We start from the raw sequence: 27402 nt of genomic DNA on the forward strand, positions 1-27402 counted from the left end.
GCGGTCTCTGGCCCCGGACCCCCCCCCCCGCCCCCTCACCCACGTGAGCATCCCTCCCGCAGGGACCGGGCTGGCTGCGCTGGGGCCGCGGCACCCCGCAGGGCAGAGACGCTCTTGATAACCAGGTGTTAAGGTAGAGGCAGCGAGGGTGGCTTAGGCCCCTGCACCGCCACCGGAGGCAGGACCGCGGCGTCTTGGCCGCCTGCAGGCGCGCAAGCGGGGCCACGGGCACACGCACCGGCGGAGGCGCTCGTCCGGCTGCACGTGCTGGGCGTCGGGGCCCAGGAGCCGCGGGGGCGCGGGGGGCAGCGGCCGAGCGCGCGGGGAGCAGCCCCGAGCCCGCCCCGGCTCCCCCAGGACGAGGGGCGGGGTGGAACGGCCGGCCCCGCCCAGCCCGCGTCGGGCCGCCCGGCTGTGAGGTGATAAAGCGCCGCGCTCCGGGCGCCCGAGCGCAGTGGCCGCCGCCGACGGCCCGCTTTCGGCTGCTGCTCGGGCTGCGACGGGCGCCGAGCCCCGCTCCCCGCTCCCCGCTCCCCGCGCCGCGTCCGCCGTCCCCCGACCCCCGACCCCCGAGCTCGGCGCGAAGCCCTGGCCCCGGCGGCCGGGGCATGGGCCAGGGGCGCGGGGCCGTGAGCTGCAGCGGCTCAGCATGAAGACCCTCATAGCCGCCTACTCGGGGGTCCTGCGAGGTGAGCGGGGTGGGGGCAGCGGGGCCTCGGCCGCCCTCATCCCGGGGGGGTGGGAGGGGGGTCTGCGGGGCCTCGGCCGCCCTCATCCGGGGGGGGGCGTCTGCGGGGCCTCGGCCGCCCCCATCCCGAGGTGAGCGGGGGGGGGGCAGCGGGACCTCGGCCGCCCCCATCCCGAGGTGAGCGGGGGGGGGCAGCGGGGCCTCGGCCGCCCTCATCCCGGGGGTGTGGGAGGGGGGTCTGCGGGGCCTCGGCCGCCCTCATCCGGGGGGGGGCGTCTGCGGGGCCTCGGCCGCCCCCATCCCGAGGTGAGCGGGGGGGGGGCAGCGGGACCTCGGCCGCCCCCATCCCGAGGTGAGCGGGGGGGGGCAGCGGGGCCTCGGCCGCCCTCATCCCGGGGGTGTGGGAGGGGGGTCTGCGGGGCCTCGGCCGCCCTCATCCGGGGGGGGGCGTCTGCGGGGCCTCGGCCGCCCCCATCCCGAGGTGAGCGGGGGGGGGGCAGGGGGACCTCGGCCGCCCCCATCCCGAGGTGAGCGGGGGGGGGGGCAGCGGGACCTCGGCCGCCCTCATCCCGAGGTGGGGGGGGAGTCTGAGGGGCCTCGGCCGCCCTCATCCGGGGGGGGCGGTCTGCGGGGCCTCGGCGCTCTCATTCCTGGTGGGAAGCCGCGGGAGGGTTTCCGGGGAAGGACGACGGGACGAGGGCTCCCAGGGAGGCAGGAGTGTGTGCTCAAGACGCGAGTGCGAGGGCACGTAGGTGGAGGCCTGGCCCGCCTGCAGGCTGAGGTCCCAACCCCGTTCCTCCTCGCGCCTCAGGGTCAGGGAAGAGGCGAGGATCCCGGTGACCCGACAGGCGCAGGCGGCATGGTAGTCAGTTCATGGTGGCTCTGGCTCTGGCACTTAGTTTTTGCCACCTCTGTTACATCACTTTCCTTCCCCCAGCTTGTTTTCCCCCGTGTGTGACATGAGGTTGATATTTAACAAGCCTTCCCCAACCCCGAGCACTGGCCGCGCTGGCCCTGTTCCCTGGCAGTTCCCTCCTCTGTCTTCTCTCCAGATGGAACAAGCCCTGAGCGACTGGATGGGGCAGAGTGGCAGGGTTTTGCAATCCCCCGAAACAGCCACCAGCTGGGGAAGGTGCCTGGCTGGTGACAGGTGTGCCACACTGTCGTCTGCCCTACTTCCATCCTGGAGGCCCCGGGCTGGGGAGCCCACTCAGCAGCAACGCACCCTTAGAAAGTAGAGAGGAGGACCCGGGTACCCTCCAGGAGGCCCAGGCCCCTCTTCCGCCAGCGTGGAATCGAGGCCCTTGGTGAATATATAATCATTCACGTATAGGTAGAGAAATTGATGGCAAGAGGCACGACCTTCCTGAGGTTTCCTTAACAGAAGCCTTGGCCAGGGAAGACACTTGGGAAGTCACCACAGCTGTCCTTGGTCTATGTGTGTCTTGAAGTTTCCCTCCCTCCTCCTAAGTCTTTATTCTGCTTGCTGAACCTCTCTTACTTAGCATTATTTCTTCAGTAACTGACAGTCGCCTACTCTACCCACCTTCATTTTAAAAATAAAACATACTGATTATTGGAATTTTGAAAAAATAATGAAACATGGGAAGAAAAGAACAACTGCTGGTCCATGAACTATCCAAAAATAGCTTCCTCTTGCCATGTTAGCATATTCCTTTCCAATGTTATTTATGCACATTGTATAGAGTTGCGGGCATGCTACAGATACAGTTCTGAATCCTGGCTTCTCTGAGGATTTCCACTAGAGCTCAGAGTCACTTATAATATTCTAGTGGCTGCAAAGTAACCTCCTTGGGGCTATATCACAGTTTAACTGTGTCCTGGGCATTGGCATTGCCCTTGGAATGCTGCTGGTTGCCCTTAGAGAGACACTGAGCTGCCCTTGCCATTTTGGGGACAAGCAGCCTGAGCTGCCCCATGTATCTGGCCCAATAGCCTATGACAGCCTCTTCTCTTATTTAAGAAAGAGTTTCTGTTCATTGTACCCTTTGATGCCCGCAACAAGGGAAGGAAGGGACTTACCCATATTCATGGCTTTAAAATGTTTTTGTCTCCTGGGAACGGGACTGGTATGCTCTCTATGGTCGGGACTGGTATGCTCTCTATGGTCGTCCTTCCTGGAGATCCCCTCCCCTTGCCTCTGCTGTCCACCAGCTGGGAGCCGTGTCTTCCAGGAGCTGTTGACTCTGGTTTTCAACCTCGAGTTTGTATTTTAGGAGGACTTTTAGTGAATGATTTTGACCAAGTCCCTTAACATCCTATCAGGAGAATTTCCCCATGTTTTTTTCAGATCTTAAGAACTCCTCCCCTACTGCCCCCCACTTTTTTCTTAACTGGCTGCAAGGAATACCATCTTAGGATCTAGCAAGGGCTGGTATGAAATGCAAACAAGTCATATGTTAACTCTCTGGATCTACTTTGGCGAAAGACTGGGTGGGGTCAGGGAGGGTGCTGAAGCAAATTTTAGGTTATCTAGGTATCTCCATTAGATCGGCTTTTTACATCCTTGGTCTTTGAAGACACTCCTCAGTGGCCTGATTTGCCTCTCTGGATAAGTGTCCACTGTTGTGAGGTGGTGAACACCTCGTCAGTGGCGATATTCAAGGAGAGACCATGGATTCTGAGAAAGGAAGTCCTGTGCTAGGTGAGAGATTGAAATAGGTACCTTGGTGACTGGTTTCTGGGCCAAAAGACAAAGCCAGCTGTGGGAGCATGGGTGGGTAGGTGTCTGGTGGGGGAGGTGGGAGTTCTCTAATGTCTGGTAACTTCTAGTCTCTGAAGAACTATCCTGTGCCTGGGGTGGAGGCTGCAGAGTTAGTCACATTTGTATCCCTGCTTTTGTCCCTGGACCAGAGGCTCTTCAGGTCAGAGCCCTCTGACGCCTGCCTAGATCCTCAGGGTTTAGCATGAGACCCAGCACAAAATGGTGGCACCTCCAGGAAAATTCTGAGTTGATTTTTTTGTTCTGTGTATCTCCAAAAAAACAAGGCCAGGAGCAGGGGTGGGATTACAAGAGGCAGGTTTTGATGTCATGGAAAAATCCTTTCTAACAGCTGTTGAGGACTGCAACAGGCTTGGTGTGGATAGAGATGGAGCTCCCCATTACTGGGGGTATGCAAGTAGGAGCTTGGTAGGGAGTGAAACTAAGAGGCTAGATTGCTGGGTAACTGCGGCTATGGGTTGACAATCGCCCAACCCAGTCCTAAATCCTAGGATGAAAACATCACTCTCCTATTCCCGTCCCCCCCATTTCTTTACAACTGTCTCCCTTCCCCTGCACCTCTTCCCTAACCACACAGAGGCCCCTTTGGGGTTATCTGTGCTACTAAGGGCTCCTCTGTACTGGGAAAGGAGGGCTAAGAGTACTATTTTATTGGCTGGCTGGGTGACTCAATAGCTGATGTGGAAATCCTGCCCCACCCCCATCCTCCCACCTCCAATTCAGCAGCAAGTACTTGAGTCATAAAATCATAGCTGTCTGTTGGTGCTGGATCTGGCCCAGCTCTCACATTACCTATGGGATATTGAGGGCCCCAGAGAGAAGGGGCTGGTTCAGAGTTATCAAACCCAGGATTGGAACCCAGATCCATCTCCCAGTCTGTGACTTGTCTCCTTAACCAAGAGAGGAGGTGAAGGGCTGAGCACAGGGCTCTGGCTATTGCAGATGCCCAGCAGTTTCCTGAATGAGTAAAGGTTGCTCCCAGTCTCTGGGACGGGATAGTAGATCACTCCTTGCCAAGCTTTTTTTTGCATAAGCTGCCCCAATGGTGGAGACACCACAGATCCCCAGAGCTCTGATGTCAGGTGATGAACTGCCAGCTGCCCCTTCATTATATGTCAGACCTTCCAAACTCTTCCAAGAGGCCATGAAGCCCCACGTGAGCAGCCCCCACTGCCTCACAACCTCATCTCCTACCACACCATGCTCCAGAACTGCCACTGGTCTTCCCTTTCCTCCAGCATTCCCACCAGTTCTGTCCTACCCCAGGCCCTTTGCATGAGCTGCCCCTCTGTCCAGATCTTCTCATGGCTGCTTTGGATCCTCAGGCTCCTCTCAGAGACCTTTTTCTGGCCATGCCATGTGTAGAACAGCCTCCTAGTTACCACATCTTGCTGTATTGTTTCTAACCCTTCCTGTTACCTTATAATTTTTCGTGCGTCCTTATCTGTTTGGTAATTACGTCCCCTGTAAGATCATCAGGAGGGAAGCAGGGACTTATCTTTCTCAGTGTTGTCTCCCTGGAATCTAGTATAGTGTATGGCATATAGTAGGTGCTTAGTAAATATTTGTTGAATGAGTGAGTCATTAATGGAACCTTAGCCCTCCTGAGAGCTGCCCTGTTCCTCTTGGAAAGAAGTCCTGCTTGTAGTTTCAGTGTGATACCTCAGTCCTTCCTCAGACCTCCTCTGTTTCTGCTTGTTCTGGGTACAGGGGCTGCAGCTGTTCCCTGCTGTGGAGATCCCTTTGATCTCAGGAGGAATTGGCTCCAGGGCCAAGTGCCAAGTAGGGGAAGCTGGGCTCCCTCATGGTCCCCCTCATCACTTCCAGAGCTTTGGAAGCTAGAGAGCCAGGATGCCAGCCCTACCTTCCCTCTCAGACATGGCTGGGTGGCTCACTTACCCTCTGGGGATCTCACCCCCCCATATGGAAAATAGGATCAGAAATCTCAACCTCTCAAGAATATGAGGGTATGAGTGAGCATGAATGGAAAATGCTTTTTAAACTTGTGACACTCAAGTTCATCCCTGTCATTCATCCTGTGTGACACATGCAGCAGGCTCCCAACACTGTGGAGAGTGGCAGCCTCTGCTCTGATGTGTCCAGGAAGGCTTTGCCCCCATGGGGACTTGGGGTGTGGGCCTCTCAGTTTACTGATGGAGCACCTTCTGCATGTCAGGCTCTGTATGGCCCCTGCATCAGTCCACCTTGGTCCCTGCCTTTCAGGGGGACGTACACAGGACGGCAGCACACAGTGAGGCACACAGCAATGGGGAAGGAAGCATGGGGAGCTGTGGAGGCCTCAAGGTGAGGGTGGGACAGCTACATTATCTTGGTTGGGGTCAAGGAAGGCTTTCTGGAAGAGGCGACATTCTATCTGGATATTGAAAGATGAATAGGTGTTAGCAAGGCAGGCTATAGAACATTCAGGTATAGGGAACAGTATAAACAGAGGCATGGGATTTGTCGGGATGGGCAGTTTGGTTGCAGGGCCCCAGAGTGATGAACCCACGTGCCAAGACCCTGCTACCAAGAGGCAGAGACAAGAGAGACAGAGGTTGCTGTATCCAGGCCTTGGGTGGCACACCTGTAACCCCCTGGTTGTGCGGGGGAGGAGGAAGATTTGAAGGCTCCTAAGAAAGGTGCACTCAGACTTCTTGGCCTCCACCACTTCTCAGGTCTCCTGGGTATATGGAGTTGCTGCTGGCAGAGAGCCTGGGGCTAGGAGTCAGGTCTGAGGTCTCTCCAGCCCCTGTGCTGCCACTGAACCGCTCTGTAACCTCAGGAAACCACTGCCCCTTCCTGACTCTCATCTATAAAACGGGCAAAAGCCTGATAGAAGTAGCTGCCCAGGTTCTGGTTCAAACCCAAGGAAGCCAAACCCACAAACCCTTTGGGCAAATCCACAGACTTGGGAAACGTGAATTCCTTTTTTTATTAGAGCAGATTTAAGAGTCTTGAGTAAAGGGCCAGGAGCCTACCCTGCATGTGCTTCCCATGTAACCTGGCAAGACTGTGCCCTCTTGGGATGTTAAGCCTCGTCGCTGGTACAGTGAAGAGAGCTGGAAAAGCCGGTCCTCTTGGGTTCATTCCAGCTCTGCTGTAGAAATGGGATTTCAATCCCACCCCTGACTGCTGTGGGTCCATGGGGCCCAACCTCTTCCTCATTCCTGTTCCCTGCTTACCTTTGTGAAAATGGGCTCATGTCCTGCCTGGGGCCCAAGTGAGTGCCCCAGAAGAGCTAGCTCCCCACACTTGCTCATTGACTAGGATAGGGGCCTCTTTGGAAACTCCTCAGTGACATACCCACAGGCTGGCGGTGTTGCCATGGCAACTCCTCCTACTTCTGTAGCTATTTTTTTTAATGTGCCAGAATGTGGGGGTGGGGAAGGCAGGCCACTGGGGTCCTAAGCAATCACCTCCAGGTTCAAGAGTCCCAGGAATATGACCTTCCAAAAGCCCCACTTCCCTCACCTCACCTCCCAGGACTCCACCCTACTTCATGAAAACCAAATACTTGAAAGTCCAGGCCTCTGGAGTAGCCCAAGGGGGGGGGGGGGGAGCTTGTAGTCCTTTTAGGGATCTTTTGTGGTTAAAAATTTATTAGTAGATTCTAGCAGAGCACAGAAGGCTCAACTTGTGGGGACCTCAGATTTCAGCGAATCCAAACCAAATCTCTATTATAGTGCCAGGGGGGATCCTGAGACCTCAGGGGCAAGGGGGAGGCCCAGGGTCCCAGCCTATCTGTGGATACTGGGGACGCCCGGCTCCTTGCCATAATCCTACACAGGAGGTCCCGAGGCAGGAATCCACTGAGCCCGTAGAGTCCTGCTGGCCATGACGGGAGCCTCGCAGCCAGCACAGCTGTGTGTCAGCTTCCCCTTTGGGCCAGATGTCCCAGCTGGCACTGCTTTAATGACACCTACCCCTGAAAGGAGAGACTATTAGTCTTTCCAGGAAAGAGCTCACCAGTGCTTTGGGACCAGGTGAATGACTGGCTTATTGCCAAGGCACCATCTGAAGCTGGTGAGGGAAATGAGAGGAGTGGGCAGTGGTGTTCTCGGCCTTTGGGATGGGGCCCAGAACTCCTTGGCCTGACATTCCCAATACTGCATGGCTCCCTACCCACTTTCTCAACTAGACTCGCCCACTCACACAGTTGCTATGCTATGCTCCAGCCTGGCTGAACGACTTGGGGTTAATTCCTCCAATTTCTGCTCTGTCTTCCTTCCAGGCCTTTGCAAATGCCAATGCCAGGCCTCGAGCACCTGGGGTCCTGACCCTGCACCTTCCCCGTCAGCCTGGCTAACCCTTACTCATCATTTACACCTCACCTGACCCATTACTTCCTCCAGGGAAGTGTCTCTGAGAACATTCTCTGGATCAGGTTGGAGGCCTCCCCTAGATTCCCCGGCCCTGACTTACCATCCATGCCTAATTATTCATAGCCCTGTCTCCCCAGCCATGGCTGGGGGTACTGCCTGGGGGCAGAACTCAGCCTCAGCAGGTATCCAAGAAGCAGAGGAGAAGCAGCGTTTGGCAGCTCCCACCCTAGGTCTGCAGCACCAGGCCTGATGTATAAGGGTAGTTAGAAAACACTTGCTGAAAAAATGGTAGTGTTTGGGCTCCATCCTTCTCTTTCTTGCTCTGGAGCCTTCTGCTGTTGTCCTTGCCTTTAACTCCATCCAGCCTGTCTAGCTGGAGGAGACCCGTCTCTCCTGGTTTCCCAGAAAGCTCCGTTTGACCATCTGTTGTGGCACACAGGTCAGTCAGCTGTGGACAAGGCCTATCTTCGTCGCGTCTGGACCCTGTCTGTTCATCTCAGTCCCCTCCAGCGTCCAGTCACTCGGGAAACACTTGACTGAGCATCTGCTCTGTGCCTGACCCCATGCTGGGCAAAGGGACCCAGAAGAACAAGATGCAGTCCCTGCAAACAAATGCACACCCTTTCCTATAATGAGAAATGCTGAATATAGGGGTGAGGTCGGCTTCCCTGGGGAAGAGTCAGCCAGGAAAGCCAGGAAGGTTGAGAAAAGTCTCTGAGGGGTCAGCACTGGCGGTATCTACCAAGTATGAGCTGAAGGACTAACCAGATTGGATCTGAAGGTGACAGGACACTAGCTGGGGGGGGCTGTAGGCAAGGGTAAAAGTGTGAGAGTCTTCCTGGAAGGAAAGAGTATCTGGCTGAGCATGTGGTGAGGTACTTTGTGTGTAAGACTTACAGGAGCCCTGGCATGGACTAGGACTCTGGTGGACGAGGACTGGGTACCTGCTGGAAGGTACCCATCAGGGGCCAGAGAAGAGAACTTGCCTCTGGCCTTGAAGAAGTAGCATCTGTTAGGCACTCAGCCTAGCTTCCTGGGCCTCCCTGGCACTGGAGGGGTCTGCCAAGGTCAGTATGTCCATCTCTCTGCCTCTGTGCAGACTAGAACCCAGCCTCTTTGGAGCAACTTCCTCACTGTCCATTTGGCCACTGATGTCTGAGGGCAGAACTTAGGTCCAGGTGGGCCCAGGTGTGACATCCTTGGGGCTGAGGACATGAGCAAGATGACTTCCCTCCTCAAGGAGCCCCTGGAGGTGGGGGATCTGGGTGGCTCAGTGGTTGAGTATCTGCCTTTGGCTCAGGGCATGATCCCACGGTCCTGGGATCGAGTCCCGCAATGGGCTCCCCGCAGGGAGTCTGCTTCTCCCTCTGCCTATGTCTCTGCCTTTCTGTGTGTGTCTTATGAATGAATACATAAAATCTTAAAAAAATACTTTAAAAGAAGCCCTTGGAGGCTATTCACATCTCTGTGACCTCACTGGCATCTTCCTAGGCTTTATCAGGTGTGCCAGACACTCTTTGGTTTTTTTATAAGTTGTTTAGATTCCTCACCACAATCCTGAATTATAACTAAGGAAGACATGGAGTCTCAGACAAGGATGTGGCTTTCAGGGTCTCACAGCAGGCAAGAGTCAGAGCCAGGGTTTGAATCTCATGTGTGCTGATGTCAACACCTCTGCTTCCAGGCAGGGCAGGGGTTGTTATACCCATTAGACAGGAGCCAAAACCAAGGCCCACTTGATAATTACCTAGCATTCACCCAGCTCTGTAGTTTTTATGAAGCTCTTGCCTATACACCATCTCATTTAAGTCTCACAAAATCTGGCGAGGTGGGTCTTCGCCCCACTGCACAGATGAGGAAACTGAGGCTTGCACAGGAAGTGACTCACCAAGGCTACACTTCCTGCTGGTTAGAGGCCAGGTTCTCCTGACGCCCAGCCTCCTGTCCTCTGCACCTTTTCCAGCCTGGAAGCCCTCCTCCCCCCCGAGGGGCCAATAGTGAAGGTGAGTGGAGGAAGCAGTGGGAGCCACCCCGCAGCATGACCCATGGCTGTCCATATGTGCTCCTGCCTCCTCATGGAGGATCCTCTTGCTCCCCTTCTAGCTCATCATCCCACATTATTTATCTTCAGCGCTCTCATCTGGCATCACGTCACACATTTACGTGTAGGTGCTTTATCTCTCCTGAGCTGGATTCCAGCCCCTGAACAAGTGCGGCTTTATCTGCTGTGCTCACTGTGGTTTCCCTGGTGCCTAGTTCAGTGCCTGGCACCTCCTCAGTGCTGTAGGCTTCAAGCCTGGCCTCTGCCGCGGCCCACCTTCTCCAGGAGGCCACTTTTGGCTCCTCAGGCCATTCCCAGCTTCTCTATTTTCAGCTTCCGTTTTCGGTAAATGTGAACCCCTGGGTCATTAAGCCAGCTGTTTATGGCTGCCTCAGAGCCTTCATTCCCACAGATGCCACAGTCACAGCGCCTGCTTGCCTTCCCCTCACCTCCTGGGTCTTGTCTCCAAGGCCTTGCTGCCCCCTGGAGCCTCCCCTGCCGGCACCCCCTCGCTCAGCCCCCTCTTCTCATAACGCACTGCCTCGGGGCTGTCACTTCCTGACAGACTCTGTTGGCTCACTTCTCCCACCCCTTGTCACTGTGGTCCGCGGTAGAAGCGATGGCGGTAGCTGCCATCTGATCACCTGACATATGCTGAATGTACCTCCCATGCACTGTTCCTTTTTCTTGTCATCCCAACAATCCTATGAGGTGGGGATTATCCTCCTCATTTTACAGATGAGGACACCGAAGCTGAGGGAGGCTGGGTGACTTGTCTCAAGTCACAGAGCCACGTGGGGGCAGAGCTGGCCAAGAGGCCTCCCTCAGATTAAGGGGGTTAGAGCTCAGATCCTACCCCACTCTGGCATGTGGAAGGGAAAACCCAGGAAACCCTGGTTTCATCAGCCTGGGTGCGGCCTTCCTGGTCACTCTGCTATCAGATGTTGGGCAAGGAAGTGTTCACACAGCCATTCCCACCGCCACCCCAGCCTAAGCTCTGCGACTGATGGGGTTGGGCCCCACCGCCATATAGGCAGCTCTGGCTTAGCCCTGGTGGCGGCAGCCAGACTTGTGGGAGCTTGCGGGTGGGGGGTTGGCATCCCTTGCACAGCCAGTCTGTGGGATGATGTCCCTGGGAGGGTTGGGGCATGGTTGGAGGCCAAGCAGGTAGCCCTCCCTTAAGTAAGAGTATGTTCCTGAAGTCTGGGTGTGCGCTGGGTGTGCACTGGCTTGTGTAGTGTGAACCCGCCCTCAATAGCTTGGCATCATGGGAATGATGAGGGACGCAGAGCCCACATTCCAGCCTTGAGTCCTAGCTACCCAGTACCCTGACTCCAACCTCTTTTGGCTTCACCTCACCTCAGTTTCCATCTCTGTGAAATGGAGTTGCCCATCCCCTTCCTGGGGAGTGCTCTGGGACTCTGAAACCCAGATAGATGGGGGGCCTTCTTTCTGGGGATGAGAGAACTGCTCTGGCTTCCCTGGCAGCTCTACTCCCTCTGCCCTCCATCAATCTAGGAATAATGAGCTGTGTAAAGTAAGTGGTGAGAGAGATGGTGCCTGGGAGCAGCTGTTTGAATGCGCTGTTGGGGACATTTCTTCACAGGACTAGTGAAGTTACTCTATGGTCTGTCTTGTCTCCCTCCCTGAGAAAAAGATACGTAGGTAGTGCATTTTGTTCCCATTGCAGTGGGAAACTCCTGCTCAGGCCGCTCAGTCTGACTTGGACATACAGGCCTCCTACTGCCTCTGTGGCTCATGGGTCTTCGTTCACGTGCAAGCACCTTCTGAGCACCTTCTCTCACTGGGCCCTGTGCAGGGCTCTGGGCACATAGATGAATTGGTGTGAGCCCTGGCACCCAGGAGACACTGGCGGAGCAGGGTGGCCAGTGGGCACGGAGGGTGCTCTGTGGTCAGGGAGGCCGGGAGAGGGTGGTGTGAGAGCAGACTAGACTCAGCTAGATGCTGAGGTTCCCTGCCAGCCCGCTCCCCCGCCCCCAGACCTGGGGACAGTCAGGCTAAGTGTGAAGGTGGTGACAGTGTGGCATCTGATTGCAACACTGGCATCCACATCAGCCTCTTCCACAGCCTGGGCAGAAGAGGTGCTGACGGCTGAGTGGTGAGGGCCAGCTGTGACCTGGGGGTGCTTCCCATCCGCTGGCCAGCCATACCAGGACTGTTGCTGGGCAGTGAGCCTCTAGGTCTGTCCCCAGGACAGACACCAGAGTGCAGCAAAGAGATTGTAGGATTCATCCTCCCCACCCTCACTGTAGAGATGGAGGAACCAAAGCCCAGAGAAGTAAGAGTCACACAGGTGTCAGTGGCGGAACTGGGACCGAAACCTCAAGGCATGCTGCCATTTCACCTGGTCTGGCCCATGACCCAAAACCCTGTCCCCTCTCAGCTTCCCCCTACTTTGTTGTGGGAAAAAGAGAGAAGGAACTTGGAGAGACCTGCCATCTGGGAACAGAAAGAACCCAAGCCTAGAGGTCGGACCTGAATGGAGTCCAGCTATGCTACTCTGGCCGAGTAACCTTGGCCCTGTCACTTTTTTATCATCATCAAAATAGGAGTGATGATGCAACAGTGAGGGATCAAGGTGCCTGTGACAGTGCTGTGTGGGCCATGTGGGCAGCGCACCTGTCACCCAACTGGGAAGAGAGGGGCTAGGGAGCCTGAGGAACAGCCCGAACAGAGACAAGTTCTTTCTCTCAATCGGCAAATCTTTGCAGTGTTTGCTCCAGGTCAGGCCCTGGCAGGCCACTGGAAACCTAGATGTAGATCAGACCCAGGTCTGGCTCCATCTTGGGAGAATGGATTTATAATCAGCAGCTAGTACAAGGTGAGGGGCGGTGGGACCCAGAGGGGGTCTTCTTTCCTCTCCCTTATTTTTCTATTCTGTGGGCCTCTCCTGACTTCATTCCAGATAGGTTCTCTCCATGGGCAGGGGGCAGGTAGGATGGCTTCTGACAGTTCCAGGTTTGCTTGGCCTTTAGCGTCTATAATCCCAGAGAAAGAATGACAACCCCTCTCCAAAGGCTTACACTTTCTGGGTTTTGAAGGACAAGCTGCCTCATCTCATTGTCAGGGTCTCGTCAGGTGGGCACAGCAAGGAGGGATTTTCTGGGCAGAGGAGCAATGACTCAGCGTCTCTTAGGTCCATTCGGGGCTTCCACTGGGGCTGGAGTTCAGTGTCACGGGCAGGCCAGCTCCAGGGCTGGGCTCTGCAGTCAGCCAGGTAGGGATGGTCTGGCCTGGAGGCAGCCGAGTGGGTCAGGCCCGAGGAACAGAGTGGCAGCTTCACCCTGGGCTCCCTCTCTGGGCAGCCTCTAACTCTGACTTCCACAGAAACACCTGTCATGCCTTAGTGGACTTGGCATTTCCTACGTTGTTGCAGAACGGGCTATGGATGGTAGTTGGAGTAAGGCAGAGTGAGAACAAGCTGGGCAGTGTAGAAAAAACCTGCCTCTCACCACTTGCCACGGGGCTGGGGCAAGTTCTTTAGGCCCCTTCTTCCTGTCTGGTTAATAAGGTGAGGGTCACATCCCCTCCTGCACTCTGACCGTATCTAATTGTGAGAGACCGCTAGTAAATTAAGCAGATGGATTTGGATTAGGCATTAGGAAGAATTTGTCTTTTCGGTTGTTTCGATGTAAGATATGTCATCAGTGTGGAATTACTGGGCAATCCCTCTCCATGCAGGAGAGCTCCGTATGATGAATGGAACCAGTTGGCTGGCCCTGACCCAAAGCAGGGGCTGGCTGGCGAGAACGTTCCTTAAGCGCTCCTCATGCTGCTGGCCTCAGGGTCCTGTCTGCAGTAGGAATAGGTCACACGAAGCAATGTCTGATGCCCTTCCCTTCATTTCCTTTTATTCCCTGCCTAGCAGAAAGTGGAGGCCTGCAGCTCTTCCCCCTGCCTCCTTCCCTGCTCCAGACTGGCCCTACCTGAGACTTGGGCTGAGGATCTTTGTTAAAATGCAGATTTCAATATGGTAGATCCAGCATGGAGTCCCAGATCCTACATTTCTAAACAGTGCCCAAGTCCCACTTTGAATAGGAAGGTGCTGGAGTACATTCTGTCTTCTTTTCAGCCAGGGCACCTAGTCTGCCCCAGACCCAGAGCAGGGACTTACCTACCCTTAGCGCCATGGCTCCTGCTTCACTTCATCTAACACAGCCTGGGGGCCGGGGTGGGGGGAGCTGCAAAGTCATGACTTGGCAGGCTAGCCCTGGGATCAGGGATTCAGGCCTGTGCTTGGGCCTTACTTCTCTCCCCCACACATCTACACAGGTCTTTCCCTACTTCTGTACAGGTTTACCAGGCCCTGAACATAACCTACCTCAGACCTGCAGTGTCCTATATACAAGAGCCCTTTGTGCTTGGCACCTGCTTTGGAGAAAAGGGAAGTTCCCTGAGCAGGGAGCAGGAATCTGTGTTCTAGCCCTGGCTCTACTTCCTACTGACTGGGTAACCCTCGCAAATGAGTGCCCCTCAGTCACCTGAGGATCCTGTTGGGCCCTATTAGATGATCCTAAAGGAAGGGTCTCAGGCTCCAGCATGGGTTTTGGGGAGGTGTGGAGGTAGAAAGGGCCTCTGGTGGTAGGATTTTCATTTAGAGGGCCAAGGAGCACTTGTGGCAAAATGTCTGTTATGCCTCTGTGGCCCAGCTTCATTTGCTTTTGTGTTTACATACTACCCCTTCCACCCAGTTACACCTGCAAAGTGGTAGATGTTACTGAGCACCCATAGGTGCCATGCACTGAGGATATGACCGGGAGCCCTTGAGGTCTTGCTTGTTGAGTGGAACCAAGGTTCCACTAGTGTCTAGTTCTTCTGCTGGACCATGCCCCCTTCTTCTGATCCATTAGACTAGGTACAGGAGATAGGACTGGTGTGCCTGCCTTGAGGTCTGGTGTTATCTGTGTGTCTCCTAAAAGTTAACTTTCAGCCAGTGAGGTTTATGTCCCTTCCTAACTCTGTTGTGACCTTGTTGCTCTCTAGATTTTGAAGAAATGCAAAGGCTCGAGTGTAAGCCCCTAACCCCCTCTCCCAGGAGTAGGCCAGTGTGAAAGGTCATGAAACCCTCAAGGACAGCATTGTGACTCAGTTCTTGGGCCTTGCAGAGTGTCTGGTGTGAAGGAATGTTTGAGCAGCATCTAGTAGGCACGCAGTGAAAATGAAGAGGGTGAAGAGCATGCAGTTGGTGCTCAGTAGACATGGGGGTTGGAAGTGGCCCTCTTCCTCTGGCCCAGCTGCTGGAAGGAGTGGGGCTATGATTAGGAACCTCACCTATGATCTTCCCCAGGGCTGCCTCTCCTTCCACTACCAGGCTTTTTGGCCCCACTGCCTACCAGCCACTGGAGTCCAGGGCATCATGCTGGGAGCAGATCCAAACAGCCAATTAAGTAGGTGCATCCTGTCCTAACTTCTAGGCTTGGCAGCTGCTTGGTAGCAAACATAATTGTGGCCCTCACTATCCCAGGCTTCTCGAAGCTCACTGGCCTCTGGGTCCTTTGGGGGAAGCAAAAGCTCCCACCTGATTCCTCTCTAGGCCCTGAGTTGAAGCTGAAAGTGGAAATTCCTCTAAAGGTGGCAATGGTGGTGGTAGTGGTGGTGTTGGTGTGAGGACAAGATGGCTCAGCCTGCTGGGAAAGGGGTCCTGGGGATGGGAGGGGGCGGGGATTGGGGTTCTCAAAGTACACTTAGAGAAAAAAACATTGCAAAGTGGATATTGACCCTCTGTCCTTGGCCTCACAGGCATAGATAGCAAAGGTTAAATATTTGTACTAAGATCCAAATAAAGGATAAGGACAGAAGTTTGATTGGGGTGGAGGAGAGGGAAGAGAACTGGCAATTATGAAAAGCTTACCCCCACCCCAGCCTCTTTGGATACTTCATCTGGTCTCCAAAATGACCCGGTGAAGGGAACACCATTCCCAATAGGTACATATTAAAGCTAGGACACGGGGAAGCGTATAAACAGCCCAGAATGACAAAGCTACTGGGTGGCAGGCAAATCTGCATTTGAACCCAGGTCTGTCTGATTTTGTGGCCCATGCTCCTCTCACACTGTGGGAGGTGTCTGTGCAGATGGGTTGGTCCTGGGGATCTGAGGCTGGAAGAAAGCGTGGCAACAGGCTGACCTCTCCCCTCTGCTGCAGGCACTGGCTCCAGCATCCTCTCCGCCCTCCAGGACCTCTTCTCCATCACTTGGCTCAATAGGTCCAAGGTGGAAAAGCAGCTGCAGGTCATCTCGGTGCTACAATGGGTCCTGTCCTTCCTTGTGCTTGGTAAGCTGGGGCTCAGAGGGTGAGGGCAGGCAGGGTCCTCCTCAGCAGAGCTTAGAGCAGGAGCTCTGCTCTGCTCTGCAGAGGTGAAGGGGAAGAGCATCCTCCAGCCCTTACCACCTTTTGGGTGCCAGGTCAAATACTCTATCCCCCTAGCCATGCGTGAGGACCCAGATGCAGTGGGAGGTGGTGATATGGGTCCCCTCTTACAGATAGGAAACCCAACTCTCACATAAGGTAAGTAACTTGTCCCAAGTCACCCAGATTTGAATCCAGGTCTCTAGGACCCTCAAAGCCTCTGCTTTTCCCACATGCTACCCTGCCTTACCCGCAAACATTTTCCAGCAGGTGTGTTGCTTTGCCTTAGTGTGGTATGGTTGGTACCAGTTTGAGTGCTGACCCAAGCTCAGACAAGCTCTGAGACCTGGAGCTCTTTAAAAGTTAATTTCCTCATTTCAAATGAAGCAAAAGTGCTGCCTTCTTCACAGGGCCTTTGTGGGACTTGAAGGTAAGGAATGAGAACATGCAGCACAGGGCCTGGTCACGGTGGGCCCCCATTATATGGCAGCTGCTGTTGGGACATGCCCTCAAACCCTGCTCCCAGTTGTCAGCACCCTCTGCTGGATGAGGTCCCTACCTGCTCCCCTGGGCCCATTAAAAGCTTCCTTCTTTTCTCTCAACCCCCCCTCCACCATGGCTACACCCGCAGGTTCAGCTTAGTTCCCATCTCCCTCCCTGACTTGCTACCCAGCCCAGGGTCAGGCCATGGTGGATTGTCTGGGAGGAGGAAAGAGCCCACGTATGGGCCAACCCCTGCTCTCCCAGCAGCCTTACTTCTTCTACCCACCCCTGTGTTCTTGGCGTAATGAGAGGCCTCCTGGCCTGTCAGAGCAGAGCATCACAGAGCACATTCCCTTGTCTGTGGGAGAGTCCTTCTGGGCACAGCACTCTTGAGGATTATCCGGGCTGATGGGGATCATCAGGAGTGGCATCAGTGCCAAGGCATGGAGACTTCTGAGACCACATTTCCACGGCTGTTCCATGCTGCCCCTCCCTTCCTTTGCACAGCAGAGGGAGGGGGCAGGGTGCTGTTTGTCAAGCCCCCTCAATGTGTCTTTCCCTTTCTACTTCATGGACAAGGAAGTAGAAATTTATAGAGCTTCAGTGACTCTCTGAGACTATGCAGTGACTCTCTGAGACTGTGAAGCTCATCAAGTGGCATAGTTGGGATTTGGGTGGAAGCCCAGAGTGCCTGCCGGGGAGCCCACCTTACTGGAGAGCTCCGAATTAGTGGGCCTGGTCTGAACCAGTTTTCAGCTTTGGCCCAAGTGTAGATTTTAGGGAGAGGGCCACAACCCCCCAAAATTAGGTGAAAAATTGTATGTGAGAATATATGTACCTTTTTCTGGGGTGAAGGGCAATTACCATCCTCAGATTCTTATAGAAACATATGGCCTCCAATAGGATAAACACAGGTCTGGGGAACAGAGTAAATTAAACTGACTCCCTTAGGGCTCAAACCTCCACCTTGGCCTACTTTGGGCTGCTTATTAGGATCCTAGAGCAGAGAGCCCAGGAGGGCAGAGACTTGTCCAGAATGAGGAAGGAGTGGGACCAGGACAAGACCCCATGGACAACAGCCTCCCAGATGTCTGTGCAGTCTGCAGCACCAGCTCCCTAAGTCCCCATTTGCACCCAGCAGCCTCTGTTAGCCCTGTCTCAGTGGGTCAGACCCATGCAGTATGCAACAGGGCCTGGCCTCAAGCTGTAGGTTAGCAATTGATCAAGTCCACCATAGCCCAGAAACTGGCCCAGCATCTTCCCAACGCCCTTGTGTAGGTGGGAGTCAAGCCTGCTCGGATGGGCAGGTCTGCTGAGCGGCTGCTAATTATTGCCCAGAGCAGCCCCAGCCACTCCTTCCCGCTCCCACCCAGATCTGCCAGCGGAGGCTCATCTGGTGTTGCAAGGCAGCTGTGGCCCCACTGGCCTACATCTGAACAGACTGACTATCATTTTTGTGCAATGGATCTCTCTGACATTCTGATAAAGGCAATAAACCTTCCTTAATGTTTTTAAATGTGTAATACAAAGTACATTGGGTTCCAAAGGAAACTAGTGATATTGAAGTGTAAATATGTACATACACAATTAAGAAATATTAGGCATACAGTAACCTGTGCTTATTACATTAAATAAAAAGATCTAGTGGCAGATGTAATGGTTGCTATTATTCTTAATCGTTTATGAGAGGAAGTGATTTTTTAAAGATCTCTGCTACTGCTATAAATGTGATATGAAAACACTTTTCTTTTATTTTTTTTCACTTTCGTTTTCTATTGGGGTCAGTCAACCTGTACTGCTAATATTGCTGTGGTCCTTTATATGCATAAATGAAGGAAATACTAAATTTTCCTAATAGATGGGTAAAAATTAAGGTGTCATCTTGTTCCCCATCCAGTCCATGGATCTCCAGATGGAACACTTGGCTGTGTGTTCTCTTCTCTTTCACATCATGTTGTTTAATTTTCCCAGCACCCTGTGAGGACGTTGAGGCTCAGGGAGGGGCCACAGCCTGTGAGTGGCAGGGCTAATCCAAGCCCACTCTCTTCGAGGGCCCTGCTTTCTCCCTGTCGCTGAGCTGTCACAGGCCACCCTGCTCACAGGCCTCTGTGACCAGACTTTTGAATCACCAGCTTCACCAAGACATGGGGCAGAGGTGACTATGATATTGGTCCTGGGCCTTCTGTGCATGGAGCCAGTAGGTTCTTTCAGTAGTTGTTTACACCTCCAGGACCCTGTGATGGGGCTGCCAGCTGCCACTCTGTGGCCTACGAAGATGAAGCAGGGAGCCCCTCATTCAGAGGACTAGGAACAGGCTCTGAGAAAGGCCATTTGGCAGGTTCAGCTCATTTTTTGCTCAATAAACGGGGTTGGTTTCCTGGGTTGGTTTCTGGAGCTGGCGAGGTGAATCAGCATTCCAGCTCCCAGGGAGCTCAGGGGCTGGAGGGCTGTGTACAGGAGGGAGTCCTGTGCGTGCTAGGAGAGAGGGGCTGTGGGCACATGAGGGTTAGGAGGAGCAGGTCACCTGGGCTGAGAAAGTCCAGAACTGGAATATGGTCCCTGGACTCACAGCTAGTTCTCTTTTCCTCCAAACAGGCTGCCTTAGCACCAGTGTGTGAATGGTAGGTAGGGGTTCCCATCTTCCCAGAGAGCTCAGACTTTGAGGCTGGGGCGGGGGGCCTGCGGCTCAGCCCCTGCTGGTCCCTATACCCCTTAGGACAATTGGAGGTTTGATGGCAGCTAGATTTTTCAGCCTGAACCTCAGGGCCCTGCCCAGGTCTACCTGGAGAATCCACCTGGCCTCTGAAGGAGCTTGGATACCTGTGGAGTCTAGGGGGCTGGGAAGGCCCTTTTCCCAAGCCTGAGAAAGGGGACCAAATGCAAACTGCTCAACAGTGTGAATGACTTGGTAGGCTGTGAATGCTTCCCTAGGGTCTTATCTTCCCTATCTGTGACATGACACTCCTGAGCTGGTCCGGGAAAGCTGGATGCCTGGTCACTGTGCTGGCCATGGGTACTCTAGGGCTGTGTGGCTCTGGATCCCATGCTCTTTCTTCCTCCTGCTGTGCTGAGCTTCCGCTGGTTTCCCAAGGGAGGGGGGAGGGCCAGATGGACTCTCTATGAGCCTAGGAACAGGAAAATGGTGGTCCCTTGTTGTCCACAATGCAGTCCTCTTCTACTCCTGAGCTAACCTCATCCAAGGCAGCTAAAAACAGTACAGCTATCTTGAGAGCGGCAGTGAACATAAAGTGACCAGGGTTGACTTCCCTCCCTGAGCGGTGGGGAGGGTGCTGGATGGAAGCCATGCTTCTACCAAGAGTGAGCACCTGCTGCCCCCAGCCCTGTTCTGAGTGTCAAGGGGCAAAGAAGATATCCCCCCCTCCCCTAGTGCAGAGAATTCAGAGGTGAGAGATCCATATGGGAAGGTAGTGTGAGACTGGAGAATGGTTCTTGGAGAGATCTAGTCTGGGCTAGACCTTGAAGGCTGGGTAAAAATGGGAGGATAGAGGCCCTGATGAGGGCTTCCAGGGGCCAACCAGATGGCCTCATCAGGCCAGCCCTGTGAGGGCTAGGTAAGCCAGCTCTAGTACAGATTTTCCTTCCTTTCTGAGCCACATTATTCAACGTTAGAGTCGGAAGACCCAGAAAGGAGTGACCGTGTGGCAGCTGGCCCCAGAGCATCTTCTGAGGGCCCCGCTGTGGTTTTTGCAAGGGGACCTGTTGGGCTCTGGCCTCTGGCCTGCTGCTCTGTTATGTTAGAAAGGGCTGGCCCTCCCCCTGGGGCAGGGATCCACCTCTGTCAGGTCCCTCTGGTGGCAATCTGGGCCTTCTAATTTTTGGTGGACTTCTAAAGCCTAGTGCAGATTATGGATTTACTGGCCCAACTTGAGTTTGAATCCTGACTTTGCCACTGTCCTGCTGAGTGACCTAGGGCACATTACCTCTTCTGGAGCCTTAGTGTTCTTATCTCCAAAATGGGATAAAGTCTCCCCCCACACACAGTTGAGACAGTGGCTCAGCCCAAGTCCTGAGATGTAGAGCACTCAGTTGGTGGTCCCTCCCTGTGTCCACAGTAACTGTGGTGAGCACTGGGGTGGGGAGAACTTGCAAGGAGGGGACAGAAAGAACAGCTGGAAGGATGGCTTTCCCAGTGTTCTGCCCAGACCACATGGAGCCCATGAGCTGCTCGCCACCAGGAACATCTGTGAGAATCTAGGAGATGAGGTTACAGTCCCCGGGAGCCTCATTCTCCCCAGGCTGTGGCTGTAGGCTGCCTCTGCCCATGGCCCCTGCTGTGCCAAAGCCATGTCACTTGATGAGTCTGTGCCCAGAGGGGAGACTGAGGCCCACCCAGGGAGGGTGGGGCATGACCCATGGCCATCTGCTTTCCCCCCAGGAGTGGCCTGCAGCGCCATCCTCATGTACACGTTCTGCACCGACTGTTGGCTCATCGCGGTGCTCTACTTCACCTGGCTGGCGTTTGACTGGAACACGCCCAAGAAAGGTAGGAGCAAGCTCCTCAGCCCACCCCCCTGCCCTTGGGACACTTCCTCCTGTGCAAGCTGAGGTTCCTCAAAGTGGGTGCTGCCCTTTTTACTTAGCACCTGCTAGGTGAGAATTGTGGAGCTAGGCCAGGGGGTGGGGTGGGTGGGGGTGTTGAAAGCCCCTCTGAGGGCACCATCCTGGTGCTCAGAGGAGCTCACACCCAATTAAGGGTTCGCATAACTTGAGGGATCGAAGGTGGAAGGGCGGGGGGGGGTGGGGCGGGCGGGCAATGGCCCACACCATGACAGGCCCCTAACTCAGGGTTCATGCTGGCTCTGTCTTCTCTGCCTTGCCCAAATGTCACCCACCCCCCACTCCCGCTCCTTCCCGACACTGTATTTTGTTCCCTGGAAGGTGGCAGGAGGTCACAGTGGGTGCGAAACTGGGCTGTGTGGCGCTACTTTCGAGACTACTTTCCCATCCAGGTAAAGCCGTGCGGGTATTCTCTTGGGGGGGTGGGAATGGACAGGGAAATCTGAGCTCAAGCTTTAACTCACGCATCTGCGGTTACCACATGGGCCGAGTGACCCCCTTCCACTATGAAATCTGTTCATATTGTATCTCACGTTATGCAGTATTTGAGGCAATTTAGGATACATACAATGTCATACCAGCTAAAAACAAAAATCGAGACTTGAGGGGAAAGACTTCTAGTATAGTTCAGCCATCAGGGTCAACAAAGTTGCAGCAGTTGAGCTTTGTGGTCAACTCTTAGCTTCCCGGCAGCCAAGGCAAAAAGGGAAACGTGATAGTTGTTGGTTTTTATTCAGGGAAAGGAAGAAGCATGCTAGTTTCTTAGGGAAACAAGACTTGTACTAGCATTTGGATCTAAAAGATGTTTCAGACACTGAGATCATTAGTGATATAAAGGGCACATATAATAGCAGATATTACGGCCGTTGCTTGTCTGCCTTTCAGTGAATATTAAAAGCCTAACTTAAAATGGAAGTGATTTATCAAGAGCAATACTGAGGTAGTTTCAAGTCCATCTGATCTGAACCACGGATACAATTGAAAGCAGTAGGTGAGAGAGGCTTTCTTTTCCTTCTGAAGCTCTGATGAAATGCCACTTTTCTCAGCCAGTTGCAGGGGGCTTGCTGGGCTCATGCTGGGAATTAGGGCCCAGGAAACTAGATGTTCTGTAAAAGAAGAGTGAGACCCTGGTTCTGAAGCTCAGGGAAGGCTTCTGGAGGATGCACTCCTAGAACTCCATCTTAAAGATGAGCAGCACTAAAGAGGCACGGAAACAGATGAACGCTTAGGCGCCTGAGTTTGAGAAGAAGCCTGGGGTGCCGGGGGGGTATTGAGGAGGTAGAGTGGAGAAGGAGGATCTCCATGTATTGGGAGCTTTCTAGAAACCAGCACCTTTCCTCAACGAGTCCCCTTTAACCTTCACAGTACCCTGTGAGGCGGGAATTTGTTTTATCCCTTTTTCACAGAAATAAAACCTGCAGGTCAGCGTGTAGTAAAGCTGAATGAGGCTGGTAGCAGTTTGAGCTGAAATTCCACTTGCTGTCTGCTTCAGAATCCTGCAGTCTCCCCACCACAGCGTGCTGCCTCCCTGTGCAGCAGAACTATAGGAGATGGCATGGAGAACTGGGCTTCTCTCGGGTTTGGAGGCTGGAGGCTGGAAGAGCCCAGTATGACCCTGAGTGAGGCACCGTCCCTCCCCCCATATGAAGCAAGTTTAGTCTAGGTTGGTCTCTGCATTTACTTCCTGCTGCACCATTGGCTGCTCTGGGATCCCCATGCTGGTCTTCTAAGCACCTATCTTCTTGGGACCAGCCTCAAGGTCCTGACAGGATAAATGATGACTAGGTCTGGACCTTTTCTCATCTTTATCTGGCCCCCAGCCGGTGGTCTGCAAGCCAGGCTAGCAAGGCAGAGGCATCTGGGCCCTGGGGCATGTGGGCATTGCTGGGGGATTGTGGCAGAATCCTGGAGGTTTTTCCCTGCAGGGGAAACACCTGTCTGGCCAGCTCACTGAGCACCCCAACACTGGCACACCCTAGCTGCTTAGGGTAATCCAGCAGAAGGCAGTGGGGTCTGAAGAGCGGAGGCAGCATGTGTGAGAATGAATGTGTGCATGGTGTAGGGTGGTGTATGTTTGCTGCTGTGACTCAGCGACTGAGACATCCTGGCATGCTTCCCAGAGGAGGTGGCCGGGTAACCCTACATTCCTCCGCTGCACTCAGTATTGGGAGGGAGCTCCTTCTGCCTGCCACAGCCTGAGCCAGTTTTCCCAGGATCCTTGGGGTCAGTGTTCCTGCTCCTGCCTTTCCTTGACCCCAACTCTCTGGCTGCAAGGAATTCAAGGCTGTTGTTGCTGGAACAATGCTGCATCATCAGACTTAACCTCCTCATTCTAGAAGTGAGGAGACTGAGTCCTGAAAATGGGCACAGTCTGGTTTAGGCTGCACGACAAGTCCATGCTGGCATTAGTACTAGAAGCCAAGCCCTAGGCTCTTTCCCACTGAATTCCTACTGCCTGTTTCCCTGGGAGAGATTCAATGCCAGATTTCCCCATTGGATTGAGCCCCACTTCCTGGGTTGTGGTTAGAGACCTGGTTTGAGCTCCTGCTCTGTCACTTTATTCACTGACCAGCAGCTATTGTTCCCTGTCCAGGTCTGGGCTTGGCACAGGAATACAGCAGAGTCGGCCCTGGTACCCCTTAGGTGGGCTCACCATCCTAGCGGATTCTGCTAGACTTTGTCACTTTCTGTCCAAGGGGCCGCAGGCACATTTTCTCAATCTCGCTGAGCCTCATTAGCCTTACTTTTATTTTATTTTATTTATTTTTTTAGCCTTACTTTTAAAATGGAGCAGTTCATATGATAAGAAGTAATAAATTATGAGTGGATGCCAGGGATTATAGCCTCTTCTCTCTGTTGGGACCCTTTCATCAGGGAGTAGGCCGCAGTGATCAGAGAAGCCTGTCCCTCTGGAAGATTCCTTGAGTCCAGTAGCCCCCTTCACCCAACAGGATACCCAGTGACCATTGACCAGAGCTGGGATAAGCAGGTGCCCTTCTCTTCTGATCTCCACATTTCCAAAAGAACCAAGCAAAATTCTGTGTCCCTTTTCACACCTCTGTTCCAAGAAGTCAGAGTTGGAGCCAGAGGGCACCTGTGAAGCTGGCCCTGAGAGGGCCCCAGGCACCAGGACCAAAGCCAACCTGGGCCTGAGGCATGCCAGGGCATGGAGCCTTGGCCTGAGCTCTGCTCTTTCTCATTGGTCATCTTGGCCAAGCCCCTGATCCTCAGGCTGCTCTTTTGTGCAGGGAGAGTTTGGTCTTGGTGATCTGATGTCAGAGCTGACGCTTTGTGGTATTCTGTGTGGCCCTTCTGGCCCTCCCCATTTTCCTGGCTCTTGTCAGTGATTATGTAAGGCTCTCTAGCTGTAACCATCCGCTCACACTTCCCCCGCTTCCTTTGGATAGCTCTTTGCCACCAGAGCAGCTCAGTGAGCCCCAAGAACATTCCTTCTAGCACAGGAGGGCTCATGTGATAGCAGCAGTCATGTGATTTCAGATACCACCAGGTACCTGAAAGAGGAATGCTAGTACCTAGGTCCCCTATCCCTGAGTTATAGGCAGGATCTTTGAAGAGGAGATCAGGAAAGGTTCTCTGAGCTTAGAATACCTATCTGTCCATCTGCTTCATTTCCCAGATGGTCCTACTAAGGCCCAGAGAAGAGGGACTGTCCTGAGATCCCAAAGCAAGTTGGTAGCAGGGCTGGTATAAGAACCAAAGCTGTCTACTTCAGGGCCCGTGTTTTCCTCCCATGTTCTTCCATTACTGTGCCATGCTGAGTGAGCTCAGGCAAGTCTGCTCCTCTCTGATTTTGAATTTCTTTGTCTGTTTGGTGCCAAGATAGGACAAGCCCATCTGAGCACCCTTCCTGCCCTGGGAGGCGGAGTGGGAGGAATGACTTGCCAGGAATGTGTCCCAGGCTTATGTTAGCCAGTGAGCCTGGCCTGTGCAGTCCCTTGGCCTGAGACTTTGCCATGAGAGCAAGCATGTCAACAGAGCCTTCATCAGCTGTGCCTTCCTTCTCCCTCCAGAATGGATGCTCTGTCCAGCCCTGAGGGCTGGCTTGAAGACAGATCAAAGCTGTATCAGCCTGCATTCTTCTGGGGACTGCCCCAAGGGCCATTAACTTGCAGTGTGTCCCAAGGCAGCTCACTTAGCAAATGCCCCACCAGACAGAGATGTGAAGGTGAGGGGGAGGTGTTTTAAAGAGCCAGCTAGGGAGCCCCTGGGTGGCTCAGTTGGTTGAGCATCTGACTCTTGATTTTGGCTCAGATCTGATCTCAGAGTTGTGAGATCAAGCCCCACATACGGTTCCACACTCATCTTGAAGCCTGCCTGAGATTCTCTCTCTCCCTCTCTCTGCCCCTCCCCACCCAGCTTGCATGCGCTTTCTCTCTAAAAAAATAATTAAAGAGAAAAGAAGAGAAAAAGAGCCAGCCAAGCTTCTACCAGATGACACATCTTCATGCCAGTGGCTCAGAGAAAAGCATGCTGGGTGGCCCAGTCTAGAGGTGGAGGAGGATTTGCTGTGACCTCTGAGAAGTGGCAACTCCTTTCTCTAGGTCTCAATCTCCACCTTGCCATCAAAGGACCAGCCTAGATCAGGGCTCTTCCAGCACATTATATGCTTTGGACTTCCAGACCCAGCCTGTGGTTCCAGAGATTACCAGTGTGGTGCTGGCTGCCTTAGCTCTTACCTTGACACATTCCTACCGTGTGGAAATCAGCTCCAGGTTCTAGCTTTACTGCAAGCTAGTGTTGTGGGTACACCTCTTCAGGAGGTGAAATCTCAAAACAGTCTCCTGGCAAAGCTCCTGTAAAACTGCGGGCTCCCTTTTAGACTCCCTCACTGCCCCCTACCCAATAGTCATGGCTTAGGCTGCTGCTGTGTTTTTTTTTTTTCTTTAAGATTGTATTTATTTACTCATGAGAGATAGAGAGAGGCAGACACACAGACAGAGGGAGAAGCAGGCTCCCCCAGGGAGCCCTATGCGGGACTCGATCCCCGGACCCCAGGATCATGACCTGAGCCAAAGGCAGATGCTCAACCACTGAGCCACCCAGGCATCCCTAGGCTGCTGCTGTTTTTCGTTTATGTATCAGGCAGCAAAGTGCTGGTTGGGTTTTTGAGCTGCTTTAATGTGCTTGCCAAAGGCAAAGTGAGAGAAAGAGTACCAAAGGCCCAAGCAATGGGGGGTGAAACTCAGGGGGTCTGGCTCACACACATCCCAACAGTTACAGAGCTGGGAATGGTGCCAGCCACCATCTGCTCCATTGCCCTTGGGTCTCTGTCACCTGAAGATTCAGATTTCAGTTTCCCAGGGTCAGCCACCAGCACCCCTGCACCCCAAATTGAGCACCAGGTCCTTTCCCCAGCCAGGGGTTCCCGAATCTAGAATCATGGAAAATACAGGCTGTTGACATTCTGCCAAGGGCCCATGGCTCTGCCTTCAGCTGGCACCAGTGCAGGGTACTTTTAAGCACAGCAGTGGGGGTGATATCAGGGCCACCCTTCTAGAGGCAGGACAGCCCACAAGACCAAAAATGTTCATACCCTTGGACCCAGGAATTGTTCCCTTTAGAAGTTTGTCAAATAATCAGATATGTGGACAAAAAGAAGGTACTTAGGGAAGAATTATTTCTGAAGGAAATTTTGGAAGGTTTTTAAAGATCTATCAATCAGAATTTGATTATGATTTTATTACACTGCATGGCTACATGACAGAATAATGTAGCCACAAGAGACACGTGACTGAGGGATTGTGATAGGAAAAATAGTTATGATAGGCTTGGTAGAAAATGATGTTAAAAATGAGAGGCACCTGGGTGGCTGAGTTGGTTGACATCTGCCTTTGGCTCAGGTCATGATCCCAGGGTCCTAGGATCGAGCCCCACATTGGGCTATTGGGCTCCCTGCTCAGTGGGGAGCCTGTTTCTCCCTTTCCCTCTGCAGCTCCTTCTGCTTGTGTGCGCTCTCTCTCTCTCTCTCTCTCTCTCTGTCAAATAAATAAATAATAAAATCTTTAAAAAAGAGAAAATTATGTAAAAATGATATCAACCACATGCCCTTAATTTTGTGGTTTTTATTTTTAAAGATTTATTTAATTATTCATGAGAGACACAGAGAGAGAGAGGTAGAGACACAAGCAGAGGGAGAAGCTCCCCACAAGGAGCCCGAT

At 53.6% G+C, this 27402-nt stretch overlaps 1 protein-coding gene across 3 annotated transcripts in view; it reads left to right on the top strand.

The window, feature by feature from the left end:
• Positions 1 to 423: 423 nt before the first annotated feature.
• DGAT2 (diacylglycerol O-acyltransferase 2) overlaps positions 424 to 27402 on the top strand; it is a 32139-nt gene continuing 5160 nt past the window's right edge. Inside the window, exons 1-4 of one of the 3 annotated variants that reach the window (XM_077867100.1) lie at positions 424 to 689; positions 15959 to 16087; positions 21042 to 21149; positions 21545 to 21615. In XM_077867100.1, coding sequence (XP_077723226.1) covers positions 650 to 689; positions 15959 to 16087; positions 21042 to 21149; positions 21545 to 21615 — 348 coding nt within the window. In that variant the 5' untranslated portion in view covers positions 424 to 649. Of the gene's footprint in view, positions 690 to 3307; positions 3354 to 14958; positions 15203 to 15958; positions 16088 to 21041; positions 21150 to 21544; positions 21616 to 27402 lie in introns of those variants that run through there. The other 2 variants (XM_077867099.1, XM_077867098.1) reach the window with 2 other exon arrangements.

The sequence above is a fragment of the Canis aureus genome, chromosome 23 (genome assembly GCF_053574225.1).
Source record: "Canis aureus isolate CA01 chromosome 23, VMU_Caureus_v.1.0, whole genome shotgun sequence".
Taxonomy (NCBI): domain Eukaryota; kingdom Metazoa; phylum Chordata; class Mammalia; order Carnivora; family Canidae; genus Canis; species Canis aureus.